General features: G+C 35.8%; 1 protein-coding gene across 3 annotated transcripts in view; it reads right to left on the bottom strand.

Moving 5' to 3' along the window:
* kansl3 (KAT8 regulatory NSL complex subunit 3) overlaps positions 1-21,169 on the bottom strand; it is a 30,977-nt gene extending 9,808 nt beyond the window's left edge. The window contains exons 1-18 of one of the 3 annotated variants that reach the window (XM_051117663.1): positions 20,967-21,169; positions 18,942-19,227; positions 17,711-17,881; positions 17,511-17,601; positions 16,006-16,191; positions 15,789-15,920; positions 14,349-14,465; positions 14,105-14,203; positions 13,096-13,167; positions 12,957-13,013; positions 9,619-9,776; positions 9,478-9,541; positions 9,076-9,264; positions 6,358-6,514; positions 5,921-5,998; positions 3,581-3,760; positions 2,179-2,266; positions 1,427-1,554 (exon numbers count right to left, since the gene is read on the bottom strand). In XM_051117663.1, the coding sequence (XP_050973620.1) occupies positions 1,427-1,554; positions 2,179-2,266; positions 3,581-3,760; positions 5,921-5,998; positions 6,358-6,514; positions 9,076-9,264; positions 9,478-9,541; positions 9,619-9,776; positions 12,957-13,013; positions 13,096-13,167; positions 14,105-14,203; positions 14,349-14,465; positions 15,789-15,920; positions 16,006-16,191; positions 17,511-17,601; positions 17,711-17,881; positions 18,942-19,156 (2,182 nt within the window). In that variant the 5' untranslated portion in view covers positions 19,157-19,227; positions 20,967-21,169. Of the gene's footprint in view, positions 1-1,426; positions 1,555-2,178; positions 2,267-3,580; positions 3,761-5,920; positions 5,999-6,357; positions 6,515-9,075; positions 9,265-9,477; positions 9,542-9,618; positions 9,777-12,938; positions 13,014-13,095; positions 13,168-14,104; positions 14,204-14,348; positions 14,466-15,788; positions 15,921-16,005; positions 16,192-17,510; positions 17,602-17,710; positions 17,882-18,941; positions 19,228-20,966 lie in introns of all 3 variants that reach the window. The other 2 variants (XM_051117662.1, XM_051117664.1) reach the window with 2 other exon arrangements.
* Positions 21,170-21,686: the final 517 nt, after the last annotated feature.

Here is a 21,686-nt window from a genome sequence, read left to right as displayed (position 1 = left end):
ATCCTGACAGATGACAGCTGAGTGGAGTCCCGGAAAATAAACCATAGAACTTTGCTCAATGAGAGGACAGTTTACTCGCACGTGACTTATATTTACACATTTGGTCCATTTAGAAACTTTGCCGTGTGAAAGCGAACCACACCAAGAATAAAAAGCAACATTGTAATACTTTTAATCCCTGTTTCTGAAACTGCTTTTGAATGCACGTTCGCTTTTTACTTTCACTTTTGAGATTTTTGCAATCACACATACTCTGTGTATACTACGGAGTGGCAGTACTTACCCCATATTTAAGAATAGTCTGTGTATGTGGTAAATTCAATTTAATGTACTGTAGTGTAACAGGCTAGCAAGTGGCTAACCATGTCCCTTTAGTGGCTCTGTAGATCGCATGGCTCATTTTGTGTTAATTAGCAAATTAGCAGCAATTCAGCATCTAGCAATTGTTTGTTTTTAGTTCATTTAGTTTGTTTTCTCTCTCTTCCTCGCTTTCCTAATATAAAATAATAACTTACAAAGAGTTTAAATAGGTATACAAAGCTGAAAATCAGTAAATCCAAATAAATAAGAAATGTAGAACGTTTATTAGCAAAACAAATAAGAAGACATGGAAGCACGGCATACACCTTGATGTAATATACATAAAAAAAAAATTACACAGTTTACTTTTTTAAATAAATAAAAATCATCAAACACTGTGGAAACAAATAAATATGAAACTTCCACTATCACCTTAGATAAATGGGAGAAGTCAACAGGCTTTTCAAACTCCAAAATATTTTTAAAACAGGCGCTTTTGCATTTAGTTTTAAAACGCTTCCGCCATAGTCTTGTCTTTCTCACCTCTCTCTCCATGTCAGTCAGCTCGAATGTTGAGTATTGAATACTAAGTATAGAGTGACCTAAGCCATGTAGCACAGAAATTACACGTTCGCTTCACTTTGAAATAAAACACACAAGGAAACAATCCCTCATGAAAATTAATGCCATGATCATATGAATTTAAGACCTGCTGCTCTGATTTAAGACCTTTTCAAGAAAAGCAATTTAAGACTTTTTAAGACCCGCAGAACCCCTGATTAAACAACGCAGGAAACGTGTTCCTTTAAAAGAAAAGATCAAGTGATTTAAACTCCTCACATCTGGCAACCCCAAGCATTAAAAGTCAAAGACCTGTTAAAAACAGCTTTTTCAATTGCAATTTTTTGTTGAAGAAAATGGCTTTTATTTTTTGAACTACATTAGTCTTTCTCATTAACAATACCATGAAGAGTCACAGTGTAGTGATAGTAATTAGTAATGATATTGCTGTCATCTCATCTAGTATAGTTAAGTCAACAAACATATTTTTGTCATAATTTTTCTAAATGAAATTAACACAAATTTGAAGAGAGCTTCTGCTGGCAGAATGTGATGGTGGTGGTACCTTGTGCAGTGGTGGGGGCCTGAGCCTGGACAGGAGAGGAAGAACCGGGCATTACACTCCCCTGCAGGCTGTGAAACGGCCCGTCACTGGAACCCAAAGCTCCAGACATGTCTGCCAAACCACCTGACCTAAAAGAGCACAGGACACCAGCTCACAATCAAGTCACCGTCAACACACACTGATGCTAAGAAGAAATTCATTTTCTACAACTTTTACATAAGTTCTATGCATAAGTGAAAACTGCAGAATGGCATGACACTGCATAAATCATGCAAATGTCACAATAAAAATGGTGATCTAAATCTTACAATTGAGCAACATAGCAAGATAATTGTTAAACGAGAACAAACTGCACTGGTCATTCACTGTTGCTTCAGAAGGAAACACAATGCATTATGAGCAGGGTTTCCTTCTGCAGCATCAGTGAGTGTTTGAACCTTCTGTAATAGTTGCATATAAATCCCTCAGTTGCCCTCAGTGTGAAAAGATGGATCTCAAAATCAAACATTCATTGTCTGAAAGGCTTCAAATACACAGAAATGCTGAAAAACCAAAGAATTTGTGGGACGTGAAGGATTTTTCTGAAGAACAGCGGGCAGGACAATTAAATAACTCATGCACAAGTAACTCAAAAAACAACTGTGGATCATGCAGGTAATAACAGAGTATTATGAATCAAGTTTATGTAAACTTTTGAACAGGGTCTTTTTTTCTCTCTTGTACAATCCATCTGGTGTGAAAGATAAAGGTACCTTTGTGCACTGAGAAGCTCAGACAGCTCTTTGGCCCCCGATACCGTCTGGCCCACTGTCAGTCCGAGGGGTTTTCCTGACAAACCCACTGCAAAGAAAACACAAGTACAAATGTAAACACCTTGAGGCAGCAAGATACAGTCTAAGACACCTTTTCCAAATTTTATGTGGGACTATAGAGACAGAGCGCATTTAGGCCACGTCCACACAGAGGGATAACAATCCAATGCTCTCCAATGACTTTGTATTGTGGAAAGCTGCCTTCATTTGGATCATTTCTCCAACAAAAGGAAGGTAAGGAAAAGGAGCACTGACACAGACCAATAAAATTTAGTTTCTCAATATACCTTCTCCACTCAAGGTGAACTAATCCTTTAACATAGTGTGAGATTACAAATTTAAGATGCTCTGACATAGCATCACATGAAACACTAAGGTGAAGTACATTGTATTTAGTGTTTAAGGTAAATATGATGACATCAGACTCTCAAGCAAAGTTTGTAGTAAGAGGTTCCTGTCAGTTTCTGTTCTCTTATTGTAAGTCAAATGAGCCAGATTACTGAGATGTTCACCTTTTGATTGTAATGGCTCTTGGTGCCCCTACCCCAGTCTTTGAGTAGTTATGATGACTGGATTAGGACTGGTGTAAATGGGGCAGGTTGCAATACCTGAATACTTCATTTGCATGCTTTAAGGTCGTCACCTACGTCCTTTTCTCCATCTCTAAGCACTGCCCCCTAAATGTATATAAACTTCAATGTATCACACGTTCTCAATAAAGAACTCTGCTGAAGATACCCAAGAGTCTCCTGGTCTTCGCTTCTGAGTTTCCAACAATAGTTAAAAATAATGAATGTTTCCATTGCATTGCTTATTAAGTTTCCCTCCAGTGGGCGTATTTTTCAGATTAATATGACACGTTACGCTCTGCTTTTGTGTCCTTAAACATACATAAATACATTTTTGTTACAAAAGATTTCGATTTAAAATAAATGCTGTTCTTTCGAATTTTCTATTTATCAAGTATTCACAAGTATTGTGAAAGCAGCACAACTGTTCTCAACAGGAATAATAATCAGAAATGTTTATAATCAGCATATGATGATTTATGAAGGATCATGTGATATTGAAGACTGGAGTAATGATGCTGAAAATTCTAAATATTTTAAAATTGTTTTTTAAAAATTATTTGTCAATATTGCTGTTTTTGGTTGTTTTAACTGTCATTTATGAATGTTTTATGTTTTGTGATGACACATTGGGGACTATTTTTATTTTTAGGTGAGCTATCCTTTAATTTGAACAGCAGTTTAATCAACTCACAAATCATAAATGCATAAATACACCTCATATAGTTTAATCAGCAGCTCAGTGGGCTGAATGAGGCCCTTGTTTTTATTACCTTCCTGAGAAGTGGATCCAGCAGTGTTTCCAGCTGCGTCTCCATGGGAGACGATGGTGACTTTGATCTTGGCTCTTTTGGAAGCTTTGGTGGGAGTGGGGCTAGGCGTTTGTCTTCTCTTAAGGTGGAGCCTCATGTCGTCTCGGTCCAAACCCTCCACCTGCTCGCTGGGCACCGGCACTGAAACACATGATGCTGAAAGGTTAAGCACCAACAGTCTCAAGTTCACCAAGCGTTCAGAAGGAACAAATACAGGTCATAGGATCTACTGCAGAGGTCTGTAGGCACAGACTAAGCTGCTTTTAAAAACATTCAGACCCAAAGCCATTTTGACATCAGTGTTTGGTTTGTATAAGAAATGCTTTCTCCAGTGCACAATTAGGAAATGCACTCAAGATTGCTTAACAACAGGGATGCATAGTTCATATGGACTAGTGAATTCATAATTTTAGTATGATAATTATCTGGCCTTATTTGCAGAAGTGAACAAGAATTATAGTTTACTTAGGGGTGTGCAATATGATGATTTTTCTATCTGCTGTAGTTCTGGTGCCTCCGTCTCAATATACTGTACAAAACGACATAAATTCACATCAGCGTTCCCTCACCGGTACAGCTGCACTCACAGGACACTGCACTTATTTACAATCACAAAAATACATTATTTGCTTTTAAGTCTTACTGGTTAAACATTTCATATGCATGCTGTTACATGCGCTTTTCCAGTGCGCGGACACTAAAAGCTTGTCAAATAATATCTAACTACTGAACTAAGCTATGTATCGTGTCTGATTGCGCAAATACTGTCAAAACACACAAGGCTTACATATAAACACAGTTGCTTATGTCTAAAGCGAAAGTAAACAATAGAGGAAAAAAGACAAAAAAAACAAAATGGATGTGTGCATGTATATTAGAAGCGTGCAGCTCTTAAAGCAACAGTACTAAACATGCTACCGCTTGTCGTTAAAGGTACAGTTCACCCAAAAATTATAATTCTGTCATTACTTACTCGCTTACATGTTGTCCCAAACCTGTATTATTTTTTTCTTGTGCTGAACAAAAAAAATAAGATATTTTGAAGAACGTGTGTAACCAAACAGTAGCCGGTCCCCAATGAATTTAATAATAGAAATAATCAAACAGATAATGTTCAACAGAACAAAAAGAAAGTCGTTCCGGTTTAAAACAACTTGAGAGTGAGTAAATGATGGTATAAAAATAAAACACTGACAGAACTGACAGATGACAGCATTTTTGGGTGAACTATTCTTTTAATGTTAATAAAACAAAACAAGACAAAAAAAAAATAAAAATATCACTCACTGCCCTTGCCTGAAGAACTTTAATAAGAATCAATGTACAACTGATGTATATAGTGTATAAGCATACAGTGTTTCACTATTATATTTGTTAATTAAATTTCTTGAATACTACTGCTAAACACACCTACTGTATCTGAAAAATAAAGCACTGTTTGTTTTATTTGCATGAAGTTTATTGTAATGTGCATATTTGTTCTTATTTTTTTAATAACAAAGACAAAATAATGACAGATTCTTATCTTCGCGCACTTTGGCCTAAATATCTGCCATACTTTTTTATTTTATACTTTGTTAACTTGAAAGGCTTTGTTTTTAAAAAAGGAAATTAGTTTGGCTGTACTGCTATGGCAACTAGCAAAACAGTAAAACATGACAAAGAATCGTGATAAAATCGTGAATTTCAGAAAAAAATGTGATATGAACTTTTAGCCGTATTACCCACCCCTAAGTATACTACATGTCTAATTGGTGGTTGTATTGACAGAAATTACTTTTGGCAAGTGTCTTGCACTCCTTGGAAATCTGATAAAAGAATTTTGAAAAAAAGAAAGACTTAAGAAAGAGATTCTTAAGAAAGACTGCCAACAGTATATAAAAAAACGTTAGAGCACGTCTTTTTCAATTACTACACAAGTCTGTTAAACAAAAACATTAATGAACATGGAGAACAGGAGCTGGGTTCTCTGGTTTGACTCTTATCAGCCAAATAGAAAAGAAAAAAAAAAAAGTAGGCCTAGGTGATTTATCACCTGCACTGTTTTTTTATTATGCAGGAAATTATATTTTTACAGTCTCCCACTGATTTAAGATGCATTCTGTCAAGAAGAATGTAAGTCTGCAAGCAGTCATTACTTTAAGCACTAACTACTGTTAGTGCCTTTAACAAACACAAGCTGGTGAAACAGTAATAGGGACGTATGTGACACAAACAAGACATAACCTTTAGTAAAGAAGGACTTATGAATGGGGCAGACTGATGGAGGACAGAAGGAAAAAGAGAGGGAGAGATACTCACCAAAGAGACATGAAGGGCTGCCAGGAGGAATGCTTTTCCTCACCAGCATATTATGTTTCATAAAAGCAGCAAACTGAGCTGTAGCGAACGGAAGACAAAGATGGAGAGAGTGAAGAAGGAAAGCAGAGGGGATAGAAAAGACAGGAATCACACACAACATTACTGTTTGATGGGATCTGAGATTCTCCTCAGTACAGGATGGGATTACACATCCTAGAGAGTTAACGTCAGCTTTTGAACAGTTAACTGCGTAGCCCTTGTCATTTAACATGCACAGGCATCAGCAGAACAGCTCAGGGTTAAAAGAGGCCCATCAGGCTTACTCTGATACACACAGAACACACTCCTGCATTCAAAAACAAAAAACAGCACAGACAGACATGCATCCTGTGTGTATGCTTCTTAAGGGGTCTGGGGACAAATCTGTGTTTACACACCTTGCGCTTGTTTGTGTGTGAGCACAGTTCCTGAGCGCTGCATGTGGGTCTTCAGCAGCTGTGTGGCAGTAATGAGACTGGATTTCTGAGCTGGAGAAAGTCCAACCGTCTTGGGTTTGGGACTGGCTGTAGGACTGCTGCAGACACTGGACATATCCTGAGGGGGAAATATTATTACACATGTATGAATCACAGAATCCAGTCATAAAAATGAAATTTACAGTATACAGTGGAACGTCAGAATTTGGCAAATGTTGGATGAATAAATCAAAATTAGGGCTGTACAAGTTGTATGCAGTCAAACTGTGATACAGAGTAATGCCTGTGAATATGACTGCTATTTAACTCTGAATAAACTGCAGACAAATCACTGCACAAATTCAAACTCTGAAAAGCCTATAATATACTTTGGTTAAAAGTTCTCAATGGTTGTGTAAAACAACACCCTTTTCACCTTGCCAAAACCAGTTCTGCAAAAATCATCTCATTCTGGTCAAGGTTGCTTTAAATGCAAATGAGCTCTGCTCGCCCCGCCCCTCTCTTCTCTTTGTGGAGTGACGAGCCTGTTTACTTTAGCCACGTTTAGCGGCTAAACTTGCTAACTAGCACATTATTAGGAAAGGCGATCACAAAGATTCATAAAAAAAAAAAAAAACCTATACTTGCTTCTGCTGTAAGTGAAGCTGGATCACGAATGATTTGCGGGAACATAGACGGATATATGTAGATCGGGAAGCGCATTCCCTTCACAAACAAACGTAATCCACTGCATCTTCAGCGGCTCAGATGTCGGGAGTAAATGACGACCACTATGTTCATTATTACATCCAGCAACACAACACCTCAATCGCTCAATCGGAGATATTCTTGTCTAACTTACATCCCTGCTCCGGCATCGAAACATGGAGGTTGGACTGTTACGACTGGTCTGAGGTAAGACGCTCATGTCAATCAATTATCGTGGGAGCAGCCTCTGTGGGTGTGACGCAACAACGACAGGCATCTGAGAATGGCTCGATTTGAAAAAGGGGATATTATTTTTACAGATTAATTAAAAACCACTGCATGGATTTGTATCATTATAGGGTAGATTTGTACATACACTGACAACACACATTAATGTTCGAACAACATGTAAAAGTGAACTTAGCACCCGATGACCCCTTTAAAAACAAAGCCTTTTAAGGTAACAAAGTATAAAATAAAAAAGAATAGCAGATATGCGCAAAGTGAGCAAGGATAAAAATCTCTGTAATTTTATCTTTATTATTAAAAAATATGAACAAATATACACATTACAAATAAACATAATACAAATAAAACAGTGCTTTATTTTTCAGGTACAGTAGGTGTTTTTAGCAGTAGCATTCAAGAAATTGAATTAACAAATATAAAAAGTGAAACACTATATACTTGTACACTATATACATCAATTGTACATTGATTCTTGACATACATTGATTGTACAAGTTCTTCAGTCAAAAGCAGCGCGTGATTTTTCTCTTTGTGTTTTGTTGTTTTATTAACATTAAAAAAATAGTTACCCAAAAATGAAAATGAAAAATGAAATCTGTCTGTCAATTCTGTCATAGTGTTTATTTTTATACCATCATTTACTCACTCTCAGGTTGTTTTAAACCTGAAGGAGTTTCTTTTTTTTTTTTCTGTTGAACGTTATCCATTTGATAATTTCTATTATTAAATTCAATGGGGACCAGCTACTGTTTGGTTACACACATTCTTCAAAATATCTTATTTTGTGTTTAGCACAAGAAAGAAATGAATACAGTTTTAGGACAACATGTAAGTGAGTAAATAATGACAGAATTATAATTTTTCGGTGAACTGCACCTTGACAAGCAGCAGCATGTTTAGTACTGTCACTTTAAGAGATGCACCCATCTAATATACATGCACACATCCATTTTTCTCTCAATTATTTACTTTTACTTTAGACATAAGCAACTGTGTTTATATGTAAACCTTGTGTGTTTTGACAGTATTAGCACAATTAGACGCAATACATGACAGGCTTTCAGTGTGCGCACACTTCAGGTGTACATGCACTGGAAAAGCGCATTTCAGAACAGCATGCATATGAAACATTTAACAGGCAAGACTTTAAAGCAAATAATGTACTTTTGTGATTGCGAATAAGTGCAGTGTTCTGTAAGTGATTTCTTTCATGTTTTAAATTTAACAATAATTGCAGCATTTTGCAATAAATAAATAAATAAATAAATAAATAAAATAAAATAAAATAAAATAAAATAAAATGTTACTTTTTTATTTAATTGCATCAAAGATTAATTAAATTATTAATGACTGATGCCTTCATTTGATTACCAATGCTTGAATAATAAATTTGAATCATAAATCCAGAAAATGTAAAATTACAAAATGTACAAAATCATTTCATTAAGCCAGAAAAGAGTATTTTATTAACTAAACTTACAATAAATAGTTGTTAAATTGTAAACTTTCAATTATTTAGACGTGCTTTTAGATTACTAAAATTAAATGTAACCATTACAATGGAATTCAAAAAACTTAAAAGAAAAAAAAGAAATATGGGGGGGGGGGGCACATGTTGCTGAAAGAATAACAGATTTCTACGTAGTATAAGTTTTCTGTGTAGTTGAAGATGAAGCTTTTACACACATTCACATTACACATATCTACTGGTATAAACCACATTTGTTTTCAAAACATTCTTACCTCAGACCCAGATGGGGAGATTGGTACCCTCACAGCAGGTGAAGAGGGTCGTGACCTCTCAAGGTCAAAGGGCAGCTCACGACGTGGTTTCTTCTTCTTCTCTGCATCCAAATCTCGAGTTTCACCAGAGCCGTGGCCATGGCTCTCAGTACGGGTCAAAACTCCTGTCAGAAAATCAACTATCTCATCCTGAAAACAAAGGAGTGAAAAAAAAGATTGTGGTTAAAGACTATAGAGGACACACAAGACAGAGCATGCATCAGAGCTAACATTTAAAGTCAGCTTTCCCTCAAATTAGACTTTAGTTGGTTCTGCCATATTATTTTCAGCCTGAATGTTAAATCATCCTTAATATCAATACTTTGCTTTTAAATGTGGGGAACAGAAGTGAGAGGTACTGACTTGAATGCACCGATCCACCATGGTCTGCGTCAGGCCTTCTGTCTTCATCTTAGTGGAGCAGATCCTGTAAACAAAGCCAAATCCTTTTAACCAGTCTATACAGACTGCTTCCCCAGAATGTCTCACGGCACAAACACAAACCTCAGGTTGTCGTCTGACCCTCCAACAACTACCATGCTGTTATCAGCTTGAATCTTCTCCCTGAACTCCTCCATGTTCTCAGGACTGCACTGAAGAGCGTTCTGACCCACCACAAACAGCACTGGAGTCTTCATGTCCAACAACGGATCATCAACATCCTGACAAACACAGTACAAACATTACATTTCAGCTGCAATATTAAAAGAGAAGTCCACTTCCAGAACAACAGTTTACAAGTAATTTACTCACCCCACTGTCATCCAAGATGTTCAAGGCTTTCTGTCTTCAGTCATACAGAAATTATGTTTTTTGAGAAAAACATTTCAGGATTTTCTGCATATAATGTAATTCATTGGTGCCCCGATTTTTAACTTCCAAAATGTAGTTTAAATGCAGCTTCAAAGGGCTCTAAATGATCCCAGCTGAGGAAGAAAGGTCTTCTAGTGAAACGATCGGTCATTGTTTTCAAAAAATACATTTTTAAATATTTTTTAAGCACAAAAGCTTGTGTAATACAGTCTCTGGGATGCACGTCCATGGGTCGTTCTTGAACAATTCGTTCATTTTGAACGAATCTTTAATGTGACTCGGGAAGAACGAGTCGTCTCGGGGGAGTGATTCGTTCAGTGGCGCGACATCCTATTAGGTTCTGTACTGGAATTAGTTCACCTGTTTCAAGTCTTCGGGTTTTTCGAGTCATTCGTTCATCTTATGGGGCTGTCATGAGATGCTGATTTTGCTAAAATAAATGAAGTGACTCGAAAAAAAGATTCATTCATTTTGCTGAACGAGACTGAAAGGTCTGAGTCGGTAAAATGATCCGAACTTCCCATCACTACTACGAATCACGTCTACGTTCATCATCTGTGTACTCCAGCTCAAAAAGGTAGAGTATGGTGAAAAACTCCATCTTATTTTCTCCTACAACTTCAGAATCGTCCGACATCGTTGTACCTTTTTGTTTGTAAACAGCGTTTGACTTACTTGCACTTTCTTAGTTTTTCCTTCGACGTGATTCAATAGTACGTGAACGCGCATCCCAGAACCTGTGCTACACAAGCTTTTATGCTTAAAAAGTATAGAAATTTTAATTTTCCGAAAAAAAAAAATTAAAAAAAAATGACCGATTGTTTCTCTAGATAAGACCCTTCTTCCTTGGCTGGGATTGTTTAGAGTAGGGGTTCTCAACCTTTTTTACGCCAGGGCCCACCTCCTTCTCTGGTCAATTTTGCAAGTTCCCCCATGCTTGACATTTCCTCTAAAGGTGTTTATTTTCAAACCTTTTTATTAACCAAAACATTTGTTTTGCCTTTTTATTCTTCTACTGCATGTTATATTAAAAAAAAAAAAACTCAAAATACAAACAAACCTTAAATTAAAGCTATACTTTTTAACTTAAAAGAAAACCCTCTGCTCAATTCTAACTTTTTAACATATATACAGATTTAAAGCTCCTGAATTCTAATTTAGACATTCTTTACAACTTCAGAGTACTTTTTCTTAAGTAAGTGAACCTGTCAAACAGAACAACAGGGAGATTCCAAAAGACCACTAAACTATTGTTTGTATCCATTATAAAATAAAACACACAAATGAAAAATACAGCAAATACATTCTAAATCTGTTGCTGCTGATGCTCATATGTGCATAAACACCACTGAGCCTCACAAGATCCTTCTCTATGGGTGAGCATCCATTATAAAACACTCACAGGACATTCATTTTGACACCAATGCAAATGTTTTGAAATTTCACGCAACAATACTAGGGACCAGAGCCCCAAAAGCGCGAATAGCTTGTGTATCAATAGCGGACTTATGCATGCCTAATGTACAACTCTGATAAACAAGAGAGTCATACATTAGGCACGCGCATGTTCGTTACGATTACTCTGATCGTCTTTACCTTTACATTAGCGTGACGGTTTGTTTCATGCAGCCAAGAGATGAAGTAGAGACCTACACTCCCGCGGTGTGGGACAAAACTTAATGGACGAGGCGCGAGCGGACGGGATGCGGGAGAATAAAATAATTCACAAGAATCGCAAAATAGAAATATCTAAACATAAAATAAAATAAAAAAAAACTATTGTAGTAAAGCAACAAAAACAACTAATATAACATAAAAATGATTAACAGGCGCAAGAATAGGCAGTTCCGATTTAAAACACGTGTTTGCAGTTTGAGCAATGTGGCCATCTGTTGATTTCTGGAATGCATTTGCCAATCAGAGGTGTTTAAGTTAGAATCCACTCACCGCTTATAAGTTTGCACAGTGCTGAATGTTGCGTGCACGCGAATCCTCTCACGAAGTGTAGACGTTGTGGAAGATTCATTGTGCATATATTCATTGTGTTATAAGAGCTTTATGAGATCGCGATGAACTGAGATGTCAGCTTTAAGGGAGCGCTGTTTGCTCGCATATTCTGCCATGCATGCACGCAGCAGCCGATGCTTGCTTTTCTGTTAAGAATAGCAGTGGTTTCTAAATGTTGATGCTTAGCCTAAATAACAAATATTTTATCGGGAGCGTTTATGCTGAGATCTTGTGGAAATTACGAGATGTTATAGAACTATTTTTTAATGTACATTTCATCGATGTAGTGAAAAATGTCTACATAGGTTACTTTTATGCAGGCTTTTGCGGGCAGGAGCGGGACAAAACATGAATACCGCAGATGGGAGCGGGACGAAATAACATATCTCTGCAGGAGCGGGTGGGCGCGGGACAGAATCTTGCGGAAGTGGGACTGAAACATGAGTCCCGTGCAGGTCTCTAAAATGAAGTTTGCGTGCAGCAGTGGAAGTTTTGAGCCGCCGTTCAGTCTGTATTTAACAGTGCGATGAGGCTTGCTGTGCCGAGTCCGAAGCAATCAATCAGAGAACACGAGAGGCTGTGCTTTGATCATTTTACTTTAAAACATTAATAATGAAATTAAACAATTTTAGGATAATATTGAAATTAATTTTAAGCTATCTTGTGGCCCCCCCGGAGGATCACTGAGGCCCACCGGTTGAGAATCCCTGGTTTAGAGCCTTTTGAAGCTGCATTTAAACTACATTTTGGAAGTTCAAAATTGGGGCACCAATGAAGTCCATTATATGAAGAAAAATGCTGAAATGTTTTCCTCAAAAACCATAATTTCTTCACAACTGAAGACAGAAAGACATGAACATCTTGGACGACAAGGGGGTGAGTAAATTATTTGTGAATGGTTGTTCTGGAAGTGAATTTCTTCTTTAAAAGAATCTATTTAATGTTTTTATGCTGCACGTGATGGCAAAGTGCAGTGAGAAACCATGAACTGTTTCTCCTCTTACCCCTCGTGGCCCACTCACAGTTTGAAGAGGGAAACCCAAACACACAACAGCCGTCACATACTCCATAAGGGACACCTGGATGCAAACACAGACATCTATGAATTCACTGGTTTACAGCTGATCTTGGATAGCAAATTAGAAATGATGAGAGACTTACATGACAAGAGATCAGTGACCCCACATTCCAGCCCACTAAGATGATCGGCTTGTGAGGAAAATGACTGTGAACCTAGAGCCAAAAAAAAACAACAACAAAACAAAAAAAAAAAAAAAACGCTTAAATACACCTTGTTTTTTTTTTTTTTTTTGGCTGTCATCTCCAAAGATTATTTTTAGGCAAAAACAGGATCATTTTATATACAAATTTGTGCAGCATTTTAACAATATATAAATATACGAAACTACACAAGAAAACGTAAAAAATAAAAAATACAATTTTTGTCTAGTCATATTTAATGCAAGACATTTTATTACAATGTTTAATTTGTTTATGAATGATATACTACAAAAAAAAAAAAAAAACACGCTTCCTAAGAATTACATCTAGTGTTATGATTTGTTAAATATTTCATTTGAAATTCAAATATTCAAATATGCTGGTGTGACCTTCTTAAAAATAAATAAATAATTAATAAATTAATAATTTTTTTTTTTTGTCTAGTGATATTAAATGCAAGACATTTTAGCATTTTAGCACAAAATGTTTCATTTGTTTATGAAAGATATACTAAAAATTTTAACAAAACAAAACCAGCTTCATAAAAATTATATCTAGTGTCTTGATTTGTAAAATATTTTATTTGAAATTCAAATATTCAAATATGCAAATACGCTGGTGTGACCATTAAAAAATAAATAAAAATAAAAAACAAATCTAATTTTTGTGTAGTGATATTTAATGCAAAATATTTTAATACAATATGCTTAACTTGTTTATAAATGATACTTTAAAAATGTGAACAATACAGCTGTATATGAATTACATCTAGCGTATTTAAAAATGCAGCAATTTTCCTCAGATTCATGCAATTCACATGGATCATACACCTGAGGTCAGAAAATACGGAAAAACAAACACTGAAAAAAAAATCACATCCCTACTTTATATATTTTTCTGTAAAGCAAAAGTGTCATTGGTTAGCTAGTGCTGTGTGTTTTTTTTGTACCTCAATAACTTTTCCCCTGACTGTGCCGATCATGTGCTCTAAACACTGCGTGATTCCGATGTTGGCCCCACTGCCCACATGAACATTAATGGGAATGACCTGAATCACCAAAACAAACAAAACACAGAATCAGTTTTATCTGAATCAGAAACTAAAAGCACTCTATGAATGCAGGAATGATAAAAATTAATACAATATTTTCTTTCCAAATGAGGTTAATTTCAATAAAATCATGCTTGCATACCTTCCCTAGACAGGAGAGCTGAGATTGCCAGAATCTCATTCGTCGAGAGGTAGAGAAGGCAGGGTTTGTTGGTCCTGATGGAGCTATCAGGATCAGAGGGGATCCAGGAAGTTTACTCTGAAAAAATAAACACACATTTGCAAATCAGATTCAGACATCAATCAAGATGCCCATTAGGAATAATAGCAGATATTTCCTGTTAAAGCTTTTTATAGGGCCCTGTGATTTCCGTGATGTTGAAAATCACTGAATCCACTCATAAACACGGAATTTACTGGATAATGTGAAATTTGGCACATTTTGGATGGATAAACCAAAAGTAGGTCAGAAATTATTTACCAGAAAAATGTAAATACACAACACAGTATTTCTGGAAAAAACAAAAAATAAAATAAAATAACCCCCAACAAATTAGACATGCTTTTGACAGAAAAAAAACAAACCCATTAAAATGGAATTCTGAAAATTTACAGAAAACATAATTTGAGTAAAATAAAACAGAATCTGAAAAAAAAAAAAAAAAAAATTTTAATATGGCCCTAAAGTTTTAATATGGCCCTAAACTTTTTAATAAATTGCTGTTAAACTGTGTACGTTTCATGATTTCAATTAATTAGACATTCTTTTTGAAAATATTTTTTTATTTAACCATGAAAACATAGTCTGGAAATAAAACGGAAAAAAGCAGAATCCAAAAAAAAAAAAAAAAAAAACTAATTTGGGAAAAAAAATAAAAACAGAATTTGGGGAAAAAATAAACTGATTTCATAGGGCCCTACTTTTATATTACAGAAGTAATATAAGTCAAACAAATATTTCCCATTCTCAATAACCCTGTAAAGCCTATACAAAAAGGTTAAATAAATAAATAAATAAATAAATAAATAAATAAAAATAAAACTTTGTTGCAGAGGCTGATATTTCTAAGGCCAAAAAGTAAGATGAAATTCTGACAGCTTGAAAAAGTAAATCTTTATAACAGTACAACAGCAATTTGTACTATTTGTAACAATAGCCAACAATACATTGTATGGGTCAAAATGATTTATTTTATGCCAAAATCATTAGGATATTAAGTAAAGATCATGTTCCAGAAGGATACTTTGTTAATTTCCTACTGTAAATAGATCAAAACTTAATTTCTGATTAGTAACATGCATTGCTAAGAACATCATTTGGACAACTTCAAAGGCGATTTTCTCAATATTTAGATTTTCTTTTTTTGCACCCTCAGATTTCACATTTTCAAATAGCTGTATCTCAGCCAAATATTGTCCTACCATACATCTCTTTGTGGTCCAGAGTCACAAATACAACAGAAGGCATTTAGCAATGTTCTGATCATGTTAATCATTCAGAAGCCTAAAAATGTGTGTATCAAATAAGATACAGTCGATTCTACAAGTATAAAAGCAAATAAATCAACTAAATGATACATACTGGTTTGTTGTGCGACAGTACACCCACAGCAGGGTCCCATGGCCGCTTAAGGAGCAGAGAAAGAGCCTCAGCTCCTGCCGCTCCTGTTTTTACGGAGGATGACAGCAACATCCTGTCAATTAGGGATGGTACCTAAAAAGATGAATGTGGAGATGTCATAAAAGAAGAATAAAAGACTCTAGACAAACAGTGGTAATATGATAATAAGGCATCCAACCTTGCTTTTGAGTGTCTGCAGTACATCAAGGTAAGCCGCCAGCATAGCGAGACTCAAAGACTCCACAAGTGTGCTATGAAGCCACTGTGTCAGCTTTATGTCCCAGTTGATGCTGGCCAGAGCATGGCGGACTTTACGAGCACATTTATCCACAGCTATCCTGCGTAAGACAGGTTCATTACAGCCCTGTGAAGAGCAGAGACACAGAGTGAGTGAGAGAGATAGAGCATTATTGCATTAAAACAACCATCTATCCTCATGATGTTTCTTATTCGGTTTGAAGCAAGTCTGTTCCAACAGCAGGGACAAATGATGGTGAAAGCAAATCATCTAATCTAAGAAAATAATCATGCATAGCTGAACAAATAGGATTATGAACTTTTAAAAAGGAACAATGCATCTCATATCTTTTGTTGTTGACATCTAACTGATACTGATGTTAGTAGCCTTGGGTAAGACTGGGCGATAGACAATCACATCCAGATCGCAATAAAAATTATGTTGATAACGATGATAAGCGATGGACATTTTTATTCGATAAGGATTAATCTAACAGTCCATCACACACAGCAGAAATAAAAGCGACAACAGCCAATCAGTGCATGCCGCTAATACGCTGCAAGTTCTGTGTCTCTGTGTTAATGAGTAGCATCATTTAATCGACTACACAATTTCAAAAATTTGATGCTTGCTGTGTTTTCAGCATCTGTGTCTTAATATACAAGAATATATTTTCCCAGAGATGTTATTAAAGTTACATTTATTTGAGAAAAACTATCGTCAATCTGTAAATCTGTAAATTAGCAAACCTAAAGTGCTAAGGAGGAGGATCAGGGATTGCTTTAAAAAAAATTACGCACATCAGGTTTGGGTAAGAAGTGATCAGAAACAGATCTTAGGACCCAAGACGACTTCTAGCATGCAGCCTAAAACCACCATCATAACAGCCAGTGAAAAATTTCTTCAATAAACAGCAGCTCTTGCATAGGGTTGCAACGATAAAACCATGTGTCGCAATTCACGGATCTAAGATTTTCCGAATGCATCATGATTCCCTTTGGAATTGATTCTGAATAGTTTAGGCCCTCTAATCTAGTCTTTAACTGTACACTCAAATGCTCACGAAGAAGAGCGTCATGTAGTTGTAACTGCACCTTGGCTTAGAATGCTAATATGACATGAGATTAATGTAAACACAGACCACTTTGAACATCCTTGTAATTCGCTTTAACCTTTTCGAAATTTCTGAATAATTATTTTAGGTTCAAGTGTGTGTAAGGAATTGGAAGCAAGCAGAGTACGGCTGTTTCTAAAGCACTCAGTACCATCTGCTGTTGAAAACTAAGCTCAGAATTGATTCCAGAGAAAATCTCAATGCATTCTGCAAACCTCTGAATCGATGCAGAATCATTTTTCGATTTGCGATGCATCGACTTATCACTGTAACCTTGCATCTAAATGAACAAAAGAGAACTTGCAAATTAAACCCAGTTTTGAAAACTCACACCCTCATTGGCCAGCCTACTGAGTCTTTCTGCCTGCAGTGCTTTCAGTACTTTATTGAAGAGCTTGTTCTGAGCCAATGACCAGCCAGCCCTAGAACAGATTGAAGAGCAGTTGATCAGCAACAGAACATCTAAGATGTTTCACAAAACCATATTTTTCATCTGCAATCTTGTAGTTGTCCTACAACAGCTTTTCTTACTTGTTGATGTGTTCTTCCCAATCATCAGGAGGAGGTGGTCCATCAGCGATGGTTCGGGCAAACAGAACGTGACGTTCACACTCATTCATCACACTCCGGGCCTTCTGATTGTCATAGAGAGGCATTGGCGTGGGTGTGACCGTCTCTACGTCAATGGAAATGTCCGAATCACTGTAGTGGATAACAAGACAGCCCATTATTTATTATTGCTTCATATACATTTACTAGCTTTAAAACATTATATTTTAAAAGAAATCATTAATTTATTTTCAAATTGTTAATATTTTACCAATGTTTTTGATAAACAATCAGGTTTCAAAAGATTTAAACACACCTGATTAAAGTCTATTATTGCAAAAATTTAAATAAATGATACAATTTTATGAATTCAAATAGATTAGACACACCTTTTGATTATTAAAACAAAAGTAATAATTAAACCACTGAAACGCAAATATGAAAAAGCAAAACAGAATTTGGGGGAAAATAATACAGAAACTGTATGGAAATAAAACCGAAAAAAAAAAAAAAAAAAAAAATCAGTCTGCATTAGGCTCCCCAAAAACGTAACTTCTGTTAATAATGTTAATTGCTGTTAAATTGTATGTTTCATAATTTCAGTTAATTAGGCATGCTTGATCACTACATTTTAATTTGCCATTTAAATGGATTAAAAAAATTAAAACAAAAACTGAATTTGAGAATTCATAAGGATCTAAATAAAATATGTAAGGAAGAACTGATGACAAAAAATAAAAATTATATATATATATATATATATATATATGGCTATTAGCTATTTTGGTGTTGCAAGCTGTAAGGACCTTTGAATTAACTGAAACCATTTGGCAAAGTGATAAAGACATGTAATGCAGTCAAGACCTGACTGGTCTTCTGGAACTACATTCACTGTGTGTTTCCCTGAAAATAACTGCACACCTTATAACATTCATCAGCCAATCAGATTCAAGCATTCAACGGCCCCGTAGTATAAATCTAAACAATGAACAGCTGATTTCATGGTTGCAAACCAGTGATGTAACATTCGTTTCAGGCAATCTGATCACAAGCAGACAACGGTACACCATAAACAGAGACACATTCGAGCTCCAGCAGATATTATTTGAGCTTGTGATAGCTTGTGATCAGATCACCCGAGGCAGATGTGAATTCAAAGTGTAAACAAGGTAAAAGATATCCTGCTGCTGATAATCTTCCAGAATTCACTCACACTGAGGGCTCCTGCTGCCGCCGTGGGGTGACGAAAAGCATACGGGTAGGCCGCGCGCTGCTGGCATCCGGGTGGGCGTTCCAGGGTTTGGCATAGCTGTGGTCAAGAAACACGAGGTCCAGCTCTCGCTCGTGAACCGACAGCTGGAAGAGCAGGGACGTTCCCATCCTCCGAGCCGACGTCTGGAAGTCTCTCTCTCCCCCAGGACGGAACATGGTCCTCTAGCCCCACACGGAGGCTCTGCGGTTCCCGCAACAATGGGACGCTTGCGCCGTAAACATCAACCCTAAAATGAAACAATCCGTCAGTATCAAGCATCCCCATTAATATTTTTACTGATGTGATATCATTAGGCACTGTACTGCATTTTATAAAATGACATATTATGGAAATAATATACTTTAAAAGAACACATTAAAGTGCTAACTGAACGTAATATTTTTATGACACTTAATTGCATGTTACTTGCAATTAAATGAAAATGTATTACAGTTTAAATTTATATAAAATGCAATTGACCCACCTACACTACCAGTCAAAAGTTTTTGAAAAGTAAGATTTATAATGTCTTTTAAAGAAGCCTCTTCTGCTCACCAAGCCTGCATTTATTTGATCCAAAGTATGGCAAAAACAGTAAAATTCTGAAACAATTTTACAATTTAAAATAACTATTTTCTAATTAAATATATTTTAAAATGTAATTTATTCCTGTGATTTCAAAGCTGAATAGCATCACTACTCCATCATTACTCACATGATCCTTCAGAAATCATTCTAATATTCTGTTTTTCCTCTCAAAAACATTTATTATTATAATTATGTTGAAAGCAGCTGAGTATAATTTCTTCAGGTTTCTTTGATGAATAGAAAGTTAATAAGAACAGCATTTATCTGAAATCTTTTGTAACATTATAAATGCCTGTATCATCACTTTCCATCAATTTAAAGCATCCTTGCTAAATAAAAGTATTAATTTCTATAATTTCTTACCCCCCAAAAAATATATTTTGAATGGTATAGTGTATGATGTTACAAAAGCTTTTTATTTCAGATAAATGTGGTTCTTTGAATCTTTCTATTCAGCAAAAAATTCTGAAAAAAATGTACTCAACTGTTTTAAATATTTCTTAAACCGAAAATCTGCATATTAGAAAGATTCCTGAAGGATCATGTGACACTGGAGTAATGATGCTGAAACTTCAGCTTTGATCACAGGAATAAATTACATTTTAAAATATATTCAAATAGTAAAAATACTTCAACATTTTACCATTATTGTTGTACTTTGGATCAAATAAATACAGGCTTGGTGATTAGAAGAGAATTATTTTAAAAAAACATTAGACATCTTACTGTTCAAAAACTTTTGACTGGTAGTATAGGTAAAACTTAAGTATTTTAAATGTAATTTCATAATTACTTCTAGCCTACTGTCTGTTAAAATATGGTTAAAGAAACATGAAATCTTTTTTAATTACCTTTCTGGCATTTTCTTAAAGACTGTGGTGGCTAATGCTAACTTGCCAGATAATTACTGTAGTAACAATGGCGGAAACAGAAGTTACCATGGTAAATTTGTAGGGCCCTGAAACCCCAAGAATGTGTAATAAGCTTCACAAGCTGTTGTTAACACTATAAATACTGCTAAAATAGTTTCTATAGTACATCATACGTTGGTGGTTGGTGTTATAGCGCTTACCGTAGTTAAATGACGTTATTATATTTTATCGTAACAGTTTCAGTTCGGGGCCAACAGTGGCAGTGTGACCCGGGGAGTGGCGCGAGCACCGAGGCTATAGCGCGGCGCATGGGCGTGTTTAAGGGCCCACGCCAAACAGTCCGTCACCCCAGTTTGCTTCAGCTGAGCTTTTAAATCACAGTAAAATACCTGAAATAGCCCCTGTATTGCTTAACTTATAAAGCGATACGTAGAATACCGGAAATGTTTACGTGAGGTTATTACACTGCTATGATATGATCTGGCAGGCTGTTAGCTCGGAGGCTAACTCATTTCACAATACTCACTGTCCAGTATCAGGTTCCTTTCATGTCATGTCGGTCCAAAGTACGGTCTTCTGAATAATACAGATAATACTGAAAAATCGAGCTCATGCGACGAGAAAACAGTAAACTCCAACAAAATAATATCCACTCTAATGACGGTTCAGCTATGGCCGACTGTCTTTTGTTTTACTACCGCGCCACAGCGGATCAACGGAAAACCCGGACTGGAGTGTATCCCGCGTCAGCAGAGCTGTAGAGTGGCCGGACTGGAATTTTCATTCCAGTTGTTTTACTGAGTTTCGTAGTAATTTATCTCAGTACTACACTTAACTATTCTGGTGCTTTGTTTTAATATTCTTTATAATATTGGCCTAGGCTTATTTTTAAATGTATTTGTCTTTGATTGATGATTTGTATTGTACTACTTTACAAGAGGCAAATGTACAAACCAACATTTTTTTCTGGGGAAAAGTATGGCAAGTCACATTTTTCTTTTTGAGTTATAATATGAAAACGTTTGATGAAAATTATTTTATTTATTTATTTATTTTTTTTAATAGTTTTTATTTATTTTAGGTTATAGCTATGTATTAATATAATACTATACTATATTAGTAGACTATAAGTCATCTGACATTAACACCGTTTTCACCCAGAGCCTTTTATGCTGATACAACATTTTAATAAGTCTTCCACAGATTTTATTTTTTTCTTAAATAAATCTGGCACATGGGAATGAAC

The sequence above is a fragment of the Labeo rohita genome, chromosome 8 (assembly GCF_022985175.1).
Source record: "Labeo rohita strain BAU-BD-2019 chromosome 8, IGBB_LRoh.1.0, whole genome shotgun sequence".
NCBI lineage: Eukaryota > Metazoa > Chordata > Actinopteri > Cypriniformes > Cyprinidae > Labeo > Labeo rohita.
This window is presented reverse-complemented; position numbering and strand designations above follow the sequence as displayed.